This window comes from Sinocyclocheilus rhinocerous, unplaced genomic scaffold (genome assembly GCF_001515625.1).
Source record: "Sinocyclocheilus rhinocerous isolate Xijiao unplaced genomic scaffold, SAMN03320098_v1.1 scaffold993, whole genome shotgun sequence".
In the NCBI taxonomy this organism is placed as follows: Eukaryota; Metazoa; Chordata; class Actinopteri; order Cypriniformes; family Cyprinidae; genus Sinocyclocheilus; species Sinocyclocheilus rhinocerous.
Window position 1 is genome coordinate 2,258,281 of NW_015639771.1, and position 16,663 is coordinate 2,274,943.

The 16,663-nt window shown below is 36.0% G+C and overlaps 1 protein-coding gene across 1 annotated transcript in view; it reads left to right on the forward strand.

The window, feature by feature from the left end:
- Positions 1-16,663, forward strand: part of LOC107751770 (zinc finger MYM-type protein 4-like) — a 33,033-nt gene that overhangs the window by 11,450 nt on the left and 4,920 nt on the right. The window contains exons 6-25 of the mRNA XM_016567535.1: positions 270-431; positions 517-592; positions 1,384-1,801; positions 2,679-2,841; positions 3,476-3,682; positions 3,926-4,073; positions 4,784-4,899; positions 5,169-5,510; positions 5,728-5,878; positions 6,548-6,720; positions 6,938-7,082; positions 7,279-7,395; positions 7,492-7,535; positions 9,215-9,362; positions 9,479-9,609; positions 9,688-9,820; positions 9,934-10,125; positions 12,489-12,583; positions 15,859-16,003; positions 16,174-16,325. Coding sequence (XP_016423021.1) covers positions 270-431; positions 517-592; positions 1,384-1,801; positions 2,679-2,841; positions 3,476-3,682; positions 3,926-4,073; positions 4,784-4,899; positions 5,169-5,510; positions 5,728-5,878; positions 6,548-6,720; positions 6,938-7,082; positions 7,279-7,395; positions 7,492-7,535; positions 9,215-9,362; positions 9,479-9,609; positions 9,688-9,820; positions 9,934-10,125; positions 12,489-12,583; positions 15,859-16,003; positions 16,174-16,325 — 3,258 coding nt within the window. The remainder of the gene's footprint in view (positions 1-269; positions 432-516; positions 593-1,383; positions 1,802-2,678; positions 2,842-3,475; positions 3,683-3,925; positions 4,074-4,783; positions 4,900-5,168; positions 5,511-5,727; positions 5,879-6,547; positions 6,721-6,937; positions 7,083-7,278; positions 7,396-7,491; positions 7,536-9,214; positions 9,363-9,478; positions 9,610-9,687; positions 9,821-9,933; positions 10,126-12,488; positions 12,584-15,858; positions 16,004-16,173; positions 16,326-16,663) is intronic.

Below are 16,663 nucleotides of genomic sequence, written 5' to 3' on the forward strand. Positions count from 1 at the left end.
TAATCTTGGATGGCCGGAGAGATGAGTACATTTCAAGCAAATTTTCAATTTTGGGTGAACTATTCCTTTAAATTCTGCACAGCAGGGTGCTAAAGGACATTTGCATTAACAAGCATATGTACAGGTGGACTCAATGAAGTGGCCGCTGAGTGTATGAGGTTGAAGGAGAAGGATTGTTTTAGTCCTATTTCACAATTTTGGCTGCTTGATCGTGTTGTTGTTCCAGTGTTAAATAGCACTGTGATGTTTAATAATAGTGTTTTTTGCAGACGGAGCCTGCTTCTGAAAACACAGACAGAGAAACAAGTTACTCACCTGTAATACAAATTAAGGATGAGCCTATTGATGAAGAATATGATAAAGCATTAATGCCATCCGACATGAGCCGTATTAAACAGGAGCTTGACAGTTCTGAAAATAATGAGAATGAGGTAAGATTTGGTCTTGTTCTGTGTTGTTCAATCTGTTGTGAAAACATTTATTATTACATATGTAATTACTTTTGAATCATTTCAGGCCTCCTCTGCTTCAGATGAACTGAGGATTAGTTCTGTTTTCTCTGTTAGTGGAAACAGCAGTGATGCAGTTTCTGGTGAGTGCATAAAGATTTTGCTTTCGTCACATCACTGTTCATCATCAGCTTTACTGTTACCCTCCGTAATAACTGTGTGACACAAGGTCTGGGTGATATATCAGTCATTTTCAGCTTTTTGATGATGGTCGATAAATAAAGCAAATGTTTAATGAAACAACTTTCAAGAAACCAGTAAAACGTTCTAAAAAAATCATGTAATAATCAATAATATATACCTATACTGTTAAAAAAAATAAAAATACTTTTATTCAGCAAGGGTGTATAAAATTGATCAAAAGTGACAGTGAAGGTATTCATGAGGTTACAAAATTTGATTTCCATTACAAATAAATGCTGTTCTTTTGAACTTTCTATTCATCAACGAATCCTGAAAAGTATCATGGTTCTCCACAAAAATATTAAGCAGAAAAGCAGTTTTCAGCTGTGATAATAAGAAATGTTACTTGAGGGATCATGTGAAACTGAAGACTGGTTGCTGAAAATTACATATAATTCATTAAATATAGCATACAGTTAAAATTGTAACAATATTTCACAATATTACTGTTTTTACTACATTTTTGATCAATTAAATGCAGCTTTAGGAATTAAGTGACAAACAAGAAACAACAATCTCATATTTAAAAAAAAATAAAAAATACTCACTCTAATCTTTCCAAAAATAGTGCGCGTATTCTTACTAAAACATTTCAGTTCATAAAAATTAGTTTTGAATCAGTTTTTTGAAACTGACACTTTGAACTGATTCACAGCAATGAATCAAACTTAACTGCTGTTATTTCACACAGCATCTATGGCACCCTCCCATGCATCATCATTCTCAGTGATGTCCCAGAACACTGCCTCACTCAGAGGAACCACTATACTTCTGCCAGCCCAAACCCAAACTCAGCTTCAGCTCCGGCTGCAGCCCAGGACCCAGATGCATTCTCAAATCCAGACTCACCCCCGAATGCAGCCGCCGATGATGCCACAAATACACCTACAGCCTCCTGCCCAGCCACCCCAGGTCCATGCTCCTCCACCCACAGTGAGGATCTGCTGCTCGGGCTGTTCTAAAATCCTCCAGAAGGGTCAAACAGCATTCCAGCGAAAAGGCTCCAACCAGCTGTTTTGCTCCACCGTGTGTCTAACTAGTTTCAGTTTACCCTCAGTTCAGTTTACCCCCATCATTGCCCCTAAGAAGACCTGCAACCTCTGCCTTAAGTGAGTTCTGATTGTTTATATACTTTGTTGTTTACTTTATAATAAATCCTTCTTAATTGTATAGATAACTGAAAAAATGTGTTAAAGGAATAGTTTACCCCTAAATTGTTATTTGTTGTTTACTCACCCTCATGTTGTTCCGAACACAAAAGACGTTCATCAAAAAATCTAAGTTGCTCTTTTCCATATAATGAAAACATACAGGGCCAGATTTACTAAACAGGGCAAATGAAATGCATCTCCAAATTCCATAAAAGCGCCAATGTGAGTGGAAAGTTCTGCAGGTGACCTTCTGACAATGTGCAAATTAATAAACACAGCCAGCTCATTTTCATGACCAATGTGAACTACCAAAAGCAGGACATTAAACAATGGCATAAATACCAGTAAACTGACTACTGCAAACCTTAATAAATCACATTGCATGATTTATGTAAATGCTCTCCTCCAAATTAATTTTGCATCTGAAAGGGAAACTCTTACAAATGCATATGCAATAAGGTCAGCTGCAAAAATTTCTGCGTCCAAGCCTTTTTCACTGCATGTTTTTAGTAAATCCTGACAGTGGTTTTTAATGCCATAAGAGAGTTTGCAATGACGTAAGCTGTTAGTAAATCTGACCCATAGTGATCCATAGTCATTTTGGAGGTTATATGGAATACAACAGCTGAGAAAATCTAAACAATTACTATTATGTTCCAAGGAAGAAAAATGTAAATTTGGAATGACAAAATGGCGAATAAATAGTTTGAAAAGCTACCTTTAAAAATGTGTAAATCAATGATATAACCTTGATAATGGTTCAGATATTTGCATAATTTAATACAATTATACAAATGGTATGTGATCATTTTTTAATATCTTTATTGTTTCAAAGGGTCATTGTCAATCTGAAGGACTTGATAACCATCCCAGTGGGCTCTATGAACACACTAAAGGAGTTCTGCAGCCTAGCTTGTCTAAATATTTATAAAGACAGATATGAAGATGCACCTCCAGATCTATATACACAATGCGGCGTGTGTAAGTTGGTCAAAGAGGTAAGGCTTAAATGGTATACGTGATGTAAATTTAGACAAAATAAAAATTTTGTTGCTTTGCTTTTTGCATAATTTTTTACTCCCTTATGAGTTGAATTGTTTTTGATAAATGCAGATTGTGAAGTAGGTTATTTGTAAGAACAGTGTGATGAAATGCATTCGGTTTTCCAAATAAAGAGTACAAGATGTCATGTTCACAAACAACTAGAACAGACATGGGTGAATTACGGCCCTTACATGGTGTAATCCTGCTCGAGGGGGCAATTATCTTGAATCTTGCATTATGAGCTAATTTGATGATTTTTAACCAAATTTTTAACCAATTTTAATGAAATTTACCACATTAGCAATCATAAATGTACTGAGTATGTTCATTTAAAAAAATAATATCACCAGGGAAGTGTAAATAAACCATAGAAGCTAAAATAAGCCATATATAATTGTCCTCAGACTTTAAAGTGACATGCTATCTTAAAACGCAACACTTATGATGTGCAATGCTGAGAACTGTCACACAGTTCTTGTGTAAACATCTCTTCAGCCCACTGCAAGTTTATAGAACGTCAATGCAACTTGGATTCCATTCGGTTAAATGCTGTGTTTAAGACATGCACTGTTTTTCTTTGCTTTACAGATTCAGCATGAAGTGACTCATCTGGGTGCCGTGCACAAGCTGTGCAGCGATGAATGCTTTGCACGCTTCAGATCTTCCAGAAACCTCTACATGAGCTACTGTGAGAACTGTGGCAACTGTACGGCCTCAGGAAACTATCACCTGGTTCAGATAGAAGATAGTATTAAAAAGTTCTGCTGCACCGAATGCATCGCCAATTACAAACAGGTACCCCACCGTTACACGAACGAACTTGCTGTTCTCTGCTCAAACTGTGTTTGTTATTCATGGTCTGATTCATCCATTTTTACGTCCTGTGGGATATGCAGATTTGAATTTGACTTGTCTCCCGATCCCATTTCCTCTCTGCTATAACATTGCAATCAATAAAAGTGAAAAGCCCAAACATATGTTTTAAAAACTAAATTATTTTGTGGATTTAAAGCTGTTGTCTTTCTCACTATGTTGCAGAAAAGTGGCAAGAGGCTTCACTGTCCCTACTGCCAAGATATCAAAAATATTGAACAAATGATGGAAGGGACAAACATACAGGGTGTCACAGAATTCTTCTGCTCTCAAAGATGTGTGGCCCTGAGTCAAGCATCTCCCAGTCTGACAGGTAAATTTTGTGTGCTAACAGACCATGACAAATATCCTCCTCTGTGTGTCCAGGTCACATTTCACCCCAAAATCAAAAGAGCAAAAAACACAATTTTTTGGTGTGTTTGCTTTGATGACAATTAAGCATATTTTTACTGTAATATGAAAAAAGTCTTACTCCATGTTTTACTTCTACTTTTTTGTAATTTTCATTAGTGATTTTTTTTTATTCATTTAAAATGATTTTTAAACACATTTTATTATTATTATTATCAGTATTATTATTTAGTAAATGAAAAAAAAATATTTTACTAAAACAAAGCCTGTTGCGACTTTGAATTAAGCCAGACTGAAATTTTGAAACAAGTTTGAAATCTAATTTATTTTATAACTTATTTAAAAAAAAAAAAAAAAAAAAATCGAAATAGTTGTCTTCAACATAATTTATTTTATAACTTATTTAAAAAAAAAAAAAAAAAATTCTGAATCAGTTGTCTTCAACATCTTAAAAATACTTTGTTTTAATAAAACTAAATTATTCAAAACAATTTCGTAACTTATTTCAAAGTTAAATGAACTATTTTTAAAATAAAATTATTTGAAATTGCATTGTGTTCACTGTTCAATGTGTGACACATTCTTGAGATTTTGAGGTTCAGATCTTGAGGTTTTAGGAGATTCACCAAAAAAGTGTTTTCTTGTACTAATCTGTCTTGCTCTGCTCTTTAGGCACCTCTTTCCCATGCACAACTTGCAAGAAGGTAGCTGTTCCTCAGTATCACCTTGCCATTTCTGATGGGTCCATCAGGAACTTTTGCTCATTAGATTGTGTGGGCAAATTCCAGGTATTGCATTCTGTCTTTATTTCCAGTATTTTTTTTTAACAAATGTTTTTTTAAATGTGATGTGATGGACATTATTTCTATCCACAATTATATATATATATACTTCTGTTCCTTTTTTAATTAATAAAATTATTAGATTATAATAGTTTGTGTAGTCTATACACCTGCTTGTTTACGGGTGTAACGCTTCATCTGCTCTCTTTCCTCCACACAGTTATATTGGTCTTAGTAAATCAGATGAGAATGTTTTTTTTTTTTTAAATCTATAGGAGAAACTGAATGCATCTGTACCTCATAACCAGATGAACGGAAACTTACATGGACCTCAGCCTCAGAGCGCTGCACCACCTCGACCCGCCACCGACCATCTCCAGCCCACTCAAACATCATCCAGTGTTCCTGCCCCAAACCACAACCCGCTCCCACCTTTTGTACCACCATCCAGTCAAAATCCAGTTTCGACTTACGTGCCGGCTCCTGGTGTGGTAAACTCACAAGACGCCCAGCAGCAATGGCCAAACAAGCCTCCCTCGTCCTCTGACACAGTACGGCTGACTTGCAAGCAGTGCCAGAATCAGTTCAGCTCAAAGCCTGAGGTTTTCCAGTTCAAGGTACGGCTTCCAAAATCAAGAGCAAGAGTGACAGAATCGCTGGCTGAATCACAGCCGTATTGATATTCAGAACAACAGCGCAATTGCAAATGTGATGTTGCTTTTTATACAGCATCTCTATAAGCTTCAGACAGTATTGGCCAGTTCATTATTTTGTGAAATAATTCTTTGTAGTTCTTCAAAAACATTGTTAAAAAAAACTTTTTGTCTTTTTTAGGGTCATGCAGGGTTGTTCTGTTCTCGAGCATGTTGCGACAAGTATAAGAGGGAAAGCAATGTGAAAGCTTTGTGCGAATACTGCAAAATAGAGAAAGTGGTCAAAGACATCATCACATATGAAAAGCAGCCGAGACCTTTCTGCTGTGAAGGTTTGTGAAACCTCTTTAATTGATTCTTATATCAGTGGTTCTTTATGGAGCCCCCACACATGACATGTGGGAAAAAAGAATTGTATATCATGGCCACAAATTAAGAACTGGTTCCTTCCTTAATTTACTTGCTTGTTCCCTCGTTTTTGTAAATCGTGGCCACAATTTCCTAATTTGCTCCCTCATTTTAGTTCAGTCAAAACGAGGGAATGCACTGGTAATTTGTGGCAACATTTTACTACAGTGTGGGAAAGAATTTGTAAATTGTGGCCATAATTGAACAAAAATGAGGGAATTAATTCGTAAATCATGAATTAACAAGTTGTGGGAACGAATTCTTAATTCGTGGCCACGATATACATGTATATATTTTTTCATGTCATGTGCATGGTGCTGTAGTTCTTAAACTAGCTCAAGTGATCTTTATTGTTTTGCTTATTATTGTGCTTATGCAGTTCGTATTAGTATTATTACATTTCTTTTCATTCTACACTTTCATTTACTTGCTTCGAGTAAACAGTTGAGTTCATGTTTAGAGTGGCCAATTGATATATAATGTAAAATCTTGAAGAAAAACAAGTCGAGGACTTTTCTAAATAATGGTTGGTGTTTATGCCGCTCTCCCACATACATTTACTTGCCTTTCATGAATTCTTTCTTCTTTTATAGGTTGTAAACTGCTTTTTAAACATGACCTTGCCAAACGACATGGAGGTCAATGCAGGGTTTGTGCCTACTGTCAAAACATGACCCACAAAACCATTCAGAACTTCTTTGGGGGCAAACTTGAGGAGTTTTGCAAAGAGGAGTGCATGTCTCTCTACACAGTGCTCTTTTATGAGGTTAGAGATAATTTTTTTTTTTTTTGAGCTTTTAGCTGTAGCTATTCTTTATTTCTTCAAGAAAGCCTTACAATCATCTCTTTGGTTGGGGTTAAATTATATTGCGAACTGATCGTCAGTGTTTGCTTTTGTATGCAATATATACACTGTTGAATTCTTTATAGCCATTTTTAATTGTTTCTCATTTTTGCTTCATTTCTGCATGAATTTATATCAGATGGCCAAGTGTCATGGCTGTAAGAATCAGGGCTCACTAAAGGAAAGCCTCGTCTGGGATGGAACAACAAGACACTTCTGTAACCTGTCCTGTTTGCTGCAGTTCTGTTCAAAGTGCATTGCCCCTCATCAGCCAGCAAGCAACGGTACGTCACCATGTAGTTCTATATGTAAAACCGTATAGTAGAGCTACCAGTTGACATTGTTTAACACATTTATTAATTTAGCAAAGTGAAACCTTTTGATAAAGACCTGCAGTGCAGTGTTCCTACTGTAAAATGTAATTATCAAAAACTGATTTTATTATGAGAAGGACTCACTCTTGTTGCTTCATGATTGAAGGTACTATGTCTAACACCACTACAGTCCAAGCTCCATTATCTCTGTCGAAAGACATGCCTGTAATTGGTGGTGTGGTGTCTCTGGCCTCCACATTACCTGGAAATACTGCTCTCACAGGTATTCAGCTGTCATGTTTTTCTTTGATGTGTCTTCAAATGGAATCAAACTGCAAAATCTTTTCATTTGTTTTAATTATATTAATTTTCTTTGCAGGAGCTCTACCTACCTCAAATGCCAGCTCAAAAAACATGGGTGAAGTAAGTACTAATGCACACATACTTTGTGTTACAAAGGGTTGTATAAAGTACACGCTACTGTTCAAAAGTTTTGTTTTTTACTTTTCAGCAAGGATCAGTGTTGGGCAGTAACGCATTACTGTAATTTGATTACTTTTTTAGTAACGGAGTAATTTAACACGTTATAATTTTCAAAATAGTAATTAGAGTATAGTTACAAGCCAAAGTCTCTATACGTTACTGCCGCGTTACATTGCTGACAGAATGCAGTGTTTTATAATCTAGAGATTGTAAAAAGGATGTAGCACACGCACTGTCGAGTCCAGTGCCAGTGGATTAGAGACCTGCTCCCGCGAGACCCGACGCAACCGAGTGTGGCACGGGACAAGATGAGCGAGTAGACACTCGTGTGTGTGTGTGCGGGAGAATAAAATGATTCATGGGACTCCCGCAAAATAGAAATATCTAAACATAAAATATCTAAAACAAATAAATTGTTATTCATCTATTGCACAAAAGCAACATGAACTAATATAAAATATAAACGCTTAACAGGTGCAAGCGTATGCAGAGTTTCTATTTAGGCTAGAACACATGTTTGCAGCGTTGAGCAATGCAGTGCTGAAATTTGCGTGCTCATGAATCCTCTCATTATAACACACGAATTGTAGACATTATGAAAGATTCATTATGCATATATTTATTGTGTTATAACAGAGATTTGTGAGATTGCGATGAACTGAGATGTCTTTTAGAGATTATAAATGCAGCGCTCTTTGCTGGCATTCTGTCATGCCAAACCATGCACGCAGCAGCCGCTTGCTTTAGTTAAAAATAGCAGTGTTCTGTGAATGTTGATGCTTTAATAACAAATATTTATCGGGAGCGTGTATGCTGGGATTTCATAAATTTAATGGAGAAAAACGTAACGTAACTAATAATGTAACTAATTATTATTTCAAAAGTAATCAGAACAGTAACGTGATTACTTTTAAAAGGAGTAATCAGTAATCAGTCAATTTGATTACATTTTCAGAGTAACTTGCCCAACACTGGCAAGGATGCATTTAATTTTAAATGTAAAGATATTTCTAATGTTACAAAATGTATCAATATCAACAATATTAAGCAGCACAACTGTTTTAATTAATTTGTTACATTTATAAGGCACTTTTCTCGACACTCAATGCACTTTTCACATTTTTGAAGGAGGAAATCTACTTTCATAATAAATGTTACTTGAGCAGCAAATCAGCATATAGAAGGATCACGTGACACTGAAGACTGGAGTAATGGTTGCTGAAAATTCAGCTTTGCCATCACAGGAGTAATTTACAATTTAGTATATTTTAAAATAGAAAACTGTTATTTTGAATTGTTAATGATATCAGTGTATTTTTGATTAAATATTCGAAACTAGAAACTCCCCACACTTTTGAATGGTTGTGAATGTAAAGATGCATTTATCAAAGGTTACTGAAATAAAGGTTAAAGTAACCTTTAAAGTAGAAAAAGTTTTTACACTTACAGAATAAATAAAACAAAATTCAAATAAAACAAATAAAGGTGTTTGATATTTTCACTTTTGATTAAGTTTAGGTATTGCTATTGGCTACTGAAATTTTGGTTTTCATAAAAAATTTCACTTTTTGCCTAAATGTGAATTTTCAGTCCTTTAAATGTAATTATTTTTCTAATAGGCCAGCACACAAACCGATGCTGCAGTGGCTGGTATTCCATATCGGAGAATGTTGAAGAACAAAGCTCTCATGTGCAGACCTATTACTGAAGAGCAAGGCGTCCAGTGTCAGCCTGAGCCCCCAATACCTCCAAATTTGTATGAAACAGGTTGGCCTTCCTCACTTTTACTATCACGCCTGCCAGAAGTCATTATGCCATACAATCATATGCCGTACAAAATATGTTTTAATGAAATATTGCATTTACACTTTCTCCGTCCTCAGTGATTGATGAAAACGGAGAGACGGTGAAGCTGGTGCCAGTGCCGGTGCCCATTCCAGTGCCAGTCTACATCCCAGTGCCAATGCATCTTTATACCCAGTACACACCATTTCCACTGGGCCTACCTCTACCGGTATGTCATCTTATCTAAAATTATTCTGTGCTATAGTTTAAAGCTCATCTTGAATCATTTTGTACTGTTACCACCCAGGTGCCTGTTCCCATGGTCATCCCTGGATCTCAAGAAGCTGCCGAACAGAAAGACACGAAATGTAGCCTGCCTGCTCAGAGCTCAGTAGAAGACGACGAAGTGGAGAAGGGAAAAGACAAGCCTGCATCACACGGTACATAAACATTTTATTTCTATTGGACCTTTTGCTTATCCAGACATTCCTATCCAAATAAACTCCTTAAGTACTTCAGTATTTGATTGTATTGCACTTATTGTCTTGCTCAGACCAGGGCAGCACTTACAGTGGTGATCTGGAGTCAGAGGCCAGATCAACACCCTTCAGCTGGGCAGATGCTGAGGATCCTGGAACCAGCGTGAAGCCACTGGTGCCATCGAAGGAACTAGAGGAGCCTGTAGCTGCTCCGACCACATCTTTGTCATCAGAGCAGCCAGATCTGGAAAACGATTTTCCTCGCTGTAAGTTAAGATTTAAGAAATGTGTTCATTGATTCAAATATTTAGTTGCAATTAATCTCAATTATTTTTTTCTTTAGTTAAAGGCACAATATGTAATTTTCGCTGCTGGAGGGCGCGTATTCAAAATAAACAAAGAGACAAAGGCGTAGTTTGATGACGCCGTGACTGAGTGTGGAATCATGGGAGTTGTCGTCTTCATCCCCACAGCCGATCATTTGGGATAATGTAAGTACACAAGTCAGCAAAATATATAACACAAATATATAAAAATCTTACATATTGTGCCTTTAAACATGCAACATCTTTGTGTTTTTTGTAAATTTTTCTCGAAACACATTGACTTAACTTGGTGCTAACTTTAAAAAAAAAAACAATTTTCTTCATTTTTCCAGCACTTTATGGACTTAAGGTCATTGCACACTGAGTCCGAAATTTTTGTCCAAAATTTTCGCACTTTAAAAAAGAAATACAACCTCACGTTCTGTCAATCACGTTTACACACTGCCTCTGAAACGTTCGTCCATCTTAAAAAAAAAAATTTGGATCGTGTTCGATTTTCTGTGTTTTGAGAGGTTTTTTTTGACAATTCAGAGCCACCGTACAAGCGAACGCCAAAATCCAGAATGGTGTCTGACAAGTTGATCCACTTCGTCTTTACGTGAGCACTGTAAAGGTCCTTGTACACTGAGTTCATAGAAATTGGTGGTCGTCTTTTTAATATGTGGTTCCAGTGTCGCTAGCAAAGCATCAAACTGAGCCACTAGCTATGTTTCCATCCAAAGATTCGAATTAAACGCAAAGCTGGAGTATCGCATAAAACATTTGCAAATAAAGCAAAGAGAACAAAATCATCACTTCTTGGTAAACTGGCACTAAATATCACTTAAGTAAACTAGGAAGAAGCCACTGAATATAACATTTTTCATATATGTGACCCTGGACCACAAAACCAGTCTTAAGTCGCTGGGGTATATTTGTAGCAATAGCCAAAAATACATTGTATGGGTCAAAATTATTGATTTTTCTTTTATGCCAAAAATCATTAGGATATTAAGTAAAGATCATGTTCCATGAAGATATTTTGTAAATTTCCTACTGTAAATATATTAAAACTTAATTTTTGATTAGTAATATGCATTGCTAAGAACTTCATTTGGATAACTTTAAAGGCGATTTTCTCAATATTTAGATTTTTTTGCGCCCTCAGAGTCCAGATTTTCAAATAGTTGTATCTCGGTCAAATATTGTCAGAGAACAAACCATACATCAATGGAAAGCTTATTTATTCGACTTTCAGATGATATATAAATCTCAATTTCGAAAAATTGACCCTTATGACTGGTTTTGTGGTCCAGGGTCACATATGATAAATTACTTGCGCCTCAGAGCGAGCAGACGAAACACAATGCAGTCATTGCTTTCGGAGGCGGATGCTGCTGTTTGTGAATGCAGTGTAAGACAATTATACAGAAATACTTTGACGACAGACTTTGCTCAGGCATTTCAGAATGACCATAACAACATATAGATGCTGTGAACGAGATCGGTCCGCTGCTAGTCAAGTTATCCCGTCGCATAGCGCAAAGTCACATGACGTTTTCGATGTGCATGGATGAATTTATTCGGTAAATGTGTTTCCATCGTAGTTTATGCGCATTTTTTCTTATCGGATAAAAAGTTTATCCTACTCAAATGTGCGCATACGTTTTTTTAATGCGCATTTTTAGAATTTATGCGCATCTTGGCGTTTCCATCCAGCGTTTTTTTTTTAATGCGATATTCCAAAATGCGCATAAAAATAGGTCTGACATCTTAAAGTAAAGTTGGAATCGCTCGGGATAATCCTGCAGCCCCTTAATAAGGAGGTGGAACACTCCTTCCTCTCTACGCTATCTCAGGATTGGGTGGACCCAATATTCCCTCTTTCTTTTTCTCTTTTTAAGAAGAGCGAGGACAACAAAATCATCCTCAGCTGCTTGAAGACTCCATTTTGTATTGTTTTGTGAATTTTTTCGCAACGATTTAATAAGCATCGGACTCGGTGTGCAAGGTTTCTGTGCATGACGAATTTTTAGGATGACGAACATGAAAAAAAAAAACGCATACGAAAATATCGGACTCCGTGTGCAAGGACCTTAGGCCTTAATTTATCGCATGTTCTGATGCCCTTTTTTATTCATGTTTAAACAAATGTGGGTAATATTTCATTCTTGATGTGATATTTCTGGAATGCTACTAATACGTGATTCAATGACATTACTTATTTTTGATCTCTTGCGTTAAAACACTATTTTAACAGATTTTGTGCTTTTGTAATGTGTAAGATCTCTCAAAATTATAACACGCGTTATGTCATTTCACAGCAACAGATGACCCTGGGTCAGCTAAAGAGAACAGACTGGTATTGACGCTGAAGAGACGTAAGAGGGGCAGAGACGGCCACCCTCCCAGAAAAAGGGTATGTAATCTGACAGAATCAGATTCCTGGCTTTTTGAGGAGACATTTGTCACGAGCGACAGAACGTCAGAGAATGGAGAAGAGTCTTTTCACAGTTTGGAAGGTTGAAGTGTGAAGTCTGTTGAAGTGTGTTGTTTCCCAACTTTTAGATGTATGAAATGTTTCCAAAATCTCTTGTCCAATTAGGAAGTCTGCCAAGTGAAAGGTTAAAAGTCTTAAATGTCTTGTTTTTTACTTGAATTGATTATCATAATGGTTCTGAAAGTGTGTGGTTTAGAAGTTGATCAATATATATTTAGGAGCACACTGGCTTCAGAGAGACTATTTCTTTCTCGAAAGCTTAGTTAAAAAAAAAAAAGAAAAAAAAAAGATTTTTAACATTTAAGATCATTTGGCTGAATCTGTTGTCAAAGACTGTTACTTGCTCCAAAACATTTGTATTATTTCTTGCATTGTGTTATATTGGTAGTTTACAATTTTGACTGGTCATTTTAAAAATGATTTAGGCATGACAGATAATAGGTATTGATGTTTTCCATTTGTCAATGGCAAATCACAAGGCTGTTTTGCTGTTCTTTTATAGAGTTTTTGTTGTACATAGAGAAGTTGTGGAAAGTTATATAGAGATATGTACCTTTGGTTATACAATGCATTGTGCTATAAACTATTCAAGTTCACAAGGAGATGAACAAGTGGAATTGCTGTTGTTGAAAATTGGGCTAATTTGTGGACTATTTAATAAACATGAAATCAGTCAGAGGAATCTGTGTACATCTGTCTAGATGAATTCAATAAAATATTTAATTTAATAAATAATGTCACTGTTATCCCTGGAAATAAGCAGTATTGTTCATGCCATATTGGCTGAAAAATGAATCGAAAAGCTCTAAGAAAAATATAAATTCAGCCCTGGTTTTGGATGTGCTATGAAAAAAATGAAGTTAAATGAAAGTCTTCATTAAACTGATAGTTCACCAAAAAAAAATTACAATTCTGTCAGAAATGACATTTTCTCCTTCATGTAATTCTTAACCTGTACGATTTCTTTCAGATGATGATCCATTCCTTTTAGGGTGATCCATTCCTTTTAACACTTCTTATTCAGATGTGTCATGTGCTGAAATTACACATGTAGATGTCATAGTCCCATCATCCCCAACAGACCGTCGCTCATTACAGAGCTTTACTAGAAATAAAACTCCTCCTTTTTCAAAGCTGACAATACCGGCTCCAATTTCTGTGTGAGCTTAGCTTAATCTATGAAGACTTGGTCATTTTTTTAAAATGATCATTTCTTGGACTTGGTACCCCACAAGTAGAAATTAGCAGAGACGAAATTGAAATGTGAAAGATTTGATACATCACATCCAATCCCCGAATTCGAAGATTTGATGATCTCTAGGAGGACTCTTGAAAAGGGTATTTTCAGAAAATGTTATGGAAAATGTGGTTCAAAAGTTGTAAATCTGAAGTGTCAGTATCGCTAGAGAGGAGTTGATAGAGATCTCAGAACTGCCACCAGAAATCTTCAGGAACATTTTTATCCTGACAGGAAAGAAAAGAAAAGGGTGCAGTGAGAAGTGTGATGCTGTCAGATGGCATTTGGAAGGTTTGTTTCCCTCCGGAGGGAACCTGGCAAATCTAGCTTGTTTAAAGTGTGAAGCAGAGGCTGTTTAGAAAAGAACACTGAAAGATACCAAGAACTTTGTACATAACACCACGCAGCCAAATACAATGATACTGAATGCAGGCCGGATGGGGACAGAAGGAGATGATGATGGAGGAGTGTTTGCCATGGAGGCTGCAGCAGTTGAAGAGAGGCGCCATAAAAGGAGATGAATGTGTCGGCATCTGTCAAAATGTTTTTTTTTTGTTTTTTTTTTTACGGTCTGAAGTGTCTGCGCCTGCTTTACTAGAATTGAATGTTATCGTTTGTTTTTACTTAGTGTCACTTAGTCTTGAGGCATTATCTTTCTTTGGCTTCATTCATTCCAATACATTTGATGTATTTGTTTATTGATATATTTATTATTTCTTGAGAGGATGTATTGCCTTTGTTTATATTATCATCATTATAATTATATTATTACTTATATTATCATTGTAGCATTCACATTTTTGCCAGTGAAATACTTGCTGCCTTTGATGGGGGAAAAATGTGTTTCTTTTTTTTTCTTTTTCTTTTTTTTTTTGAATAAATGAGAAAGTGAAATGTACAGTAATTAGGGGTCATTGTATTAACCTGAAATGGTTTATTTTTCACTAATTACTGGTTCACTGTGCATGTACCCTGATTATTACACAACTACTTACCAATTAAGTAAATAAATAGACATGAAATATTGATTGGAGTTGATTTGAGTTTTTGTTCTCTTGCTTGTAGACGAGCTTCAAGCTTCCTAATCAGCCTAATAACAAGATGCACACTAAAACAATATTAATTAATAATATTACTTAGGGCTGCACGATTATGACAAAAATCATAATTGTCGATTATTCCCTTGAAATTGTAATTACCATTATCACAATTTACATTAAATGTTTCTTCTTTAAATTATAAAAAAGTAAAAATATGAATGGTATTATAATGTTATACTAAAACTAAAACAATGGAAAGACCCTTAAGATAACATGTAGAAAGAAAAAAACATCTTAAAGGAACACTCCACTATTTTTGAAAATAGGCTAATTTTCCAAGAAATGAGTGTTCCTTTAAGCATGTAGAATAACATAAGTGGACTTTGAACGATTAATTGCCGCTTTTTACGATTACGTAATTGTGGCATCCATAATTGTAATGGCGATTAGAAATTAGATTAATTGTGCAGCCCTAATATTACTATAATCGTTAGAATATAATATAATAATTAGGGATGTAACGATTAACTGCGAGCCGGTTGAAAATCGAGAATGTTACGTTTTCTATGGCCTAGTCAGCTATCATTTTTATCTACAATGTAATTTATCTGCCTCTATTTTAAAAATATAGTATCTGTTAATGTTTTAAATTAGCTTTTATTTTTACGTTTTCATTCAAGTTTTAGTAATTTTGTATTTTTTATTACTTTTTAATAACGTTTTTAAACATTTATATATATATATATATATATATTTTTTTTTTTTTTGTCATTTTAGCACTAAGACTTATTCTTTTACTATCTCAAAAAGCCACGAAACGGCATATTTTCAGATATTGTGTACTCCATTAATCTTAATAAGTTCACTTTCAAAAAGATTGTCTAGTAATAAAAAGGGTGTTTTTGTGTCTCGTTCAGGGTCGTAAGCGATCTGGCACCGATACGTCGGGTGGTGTTTGGCTCAGTGCCTCCAGCTCAAAGCTCAACCAAATGTACGGAGTCGAAGCCTGGGCCAGCTGGGTGAGAATGAAAACAGGACCGAGCGAACAGGAGCAGCAGTCCCGTAAGTTCACACATATGGGTCAGAACATGGAGTCGCTACCTCTCCGACTGCTTCATGACTCACGCAGCGTGTGTCGTTAGTAAAGGTCACCGTCACAGTTTGTGTGTGACATTGCGCTGACCCACCATGTGTCTTAGCAACTTTTTCTTCTCCCACTGTGTTTTATTCAGGAGGCTCCATGACTATGAAGGAGGATGTGTTGCAGTGCACTTCTGCGGATCTCAGTTACGGTCTGTGCCGTTTCATCGAGGAGGTCCGCAGGCCGAACGGCGAGCCTTATGAACCCGATAGCATCTACTACCTGTGCCTGGGCATTCAGCAGGTTTGACCTTAAAAATAAATCATTTGCCCCTAAATCCAGCTTGATCCTTTACTACACCTATGCTTCAGATAAATGTAATTACATGTAGGGCTGTCAAAAAAAAATTCGAATTTCGAATATTCGTTGAATAAAAAAAAAAAAAATCCACATTCGAATGCAAAAACGTTGCATTCGAATTTAAGGTCTGCGTCAGCCGTCAGGCAGCCTTATCAGTGACGCACGAGATGCGATGACGATGTATGTGTCATTGATTGCATTTGAATGCTTTTGTTAGCCTATCCAGTTGAACCCACTAGATGCAGCGCTGCTACGTTGTTCATTCAAAATATTGCGGAAAA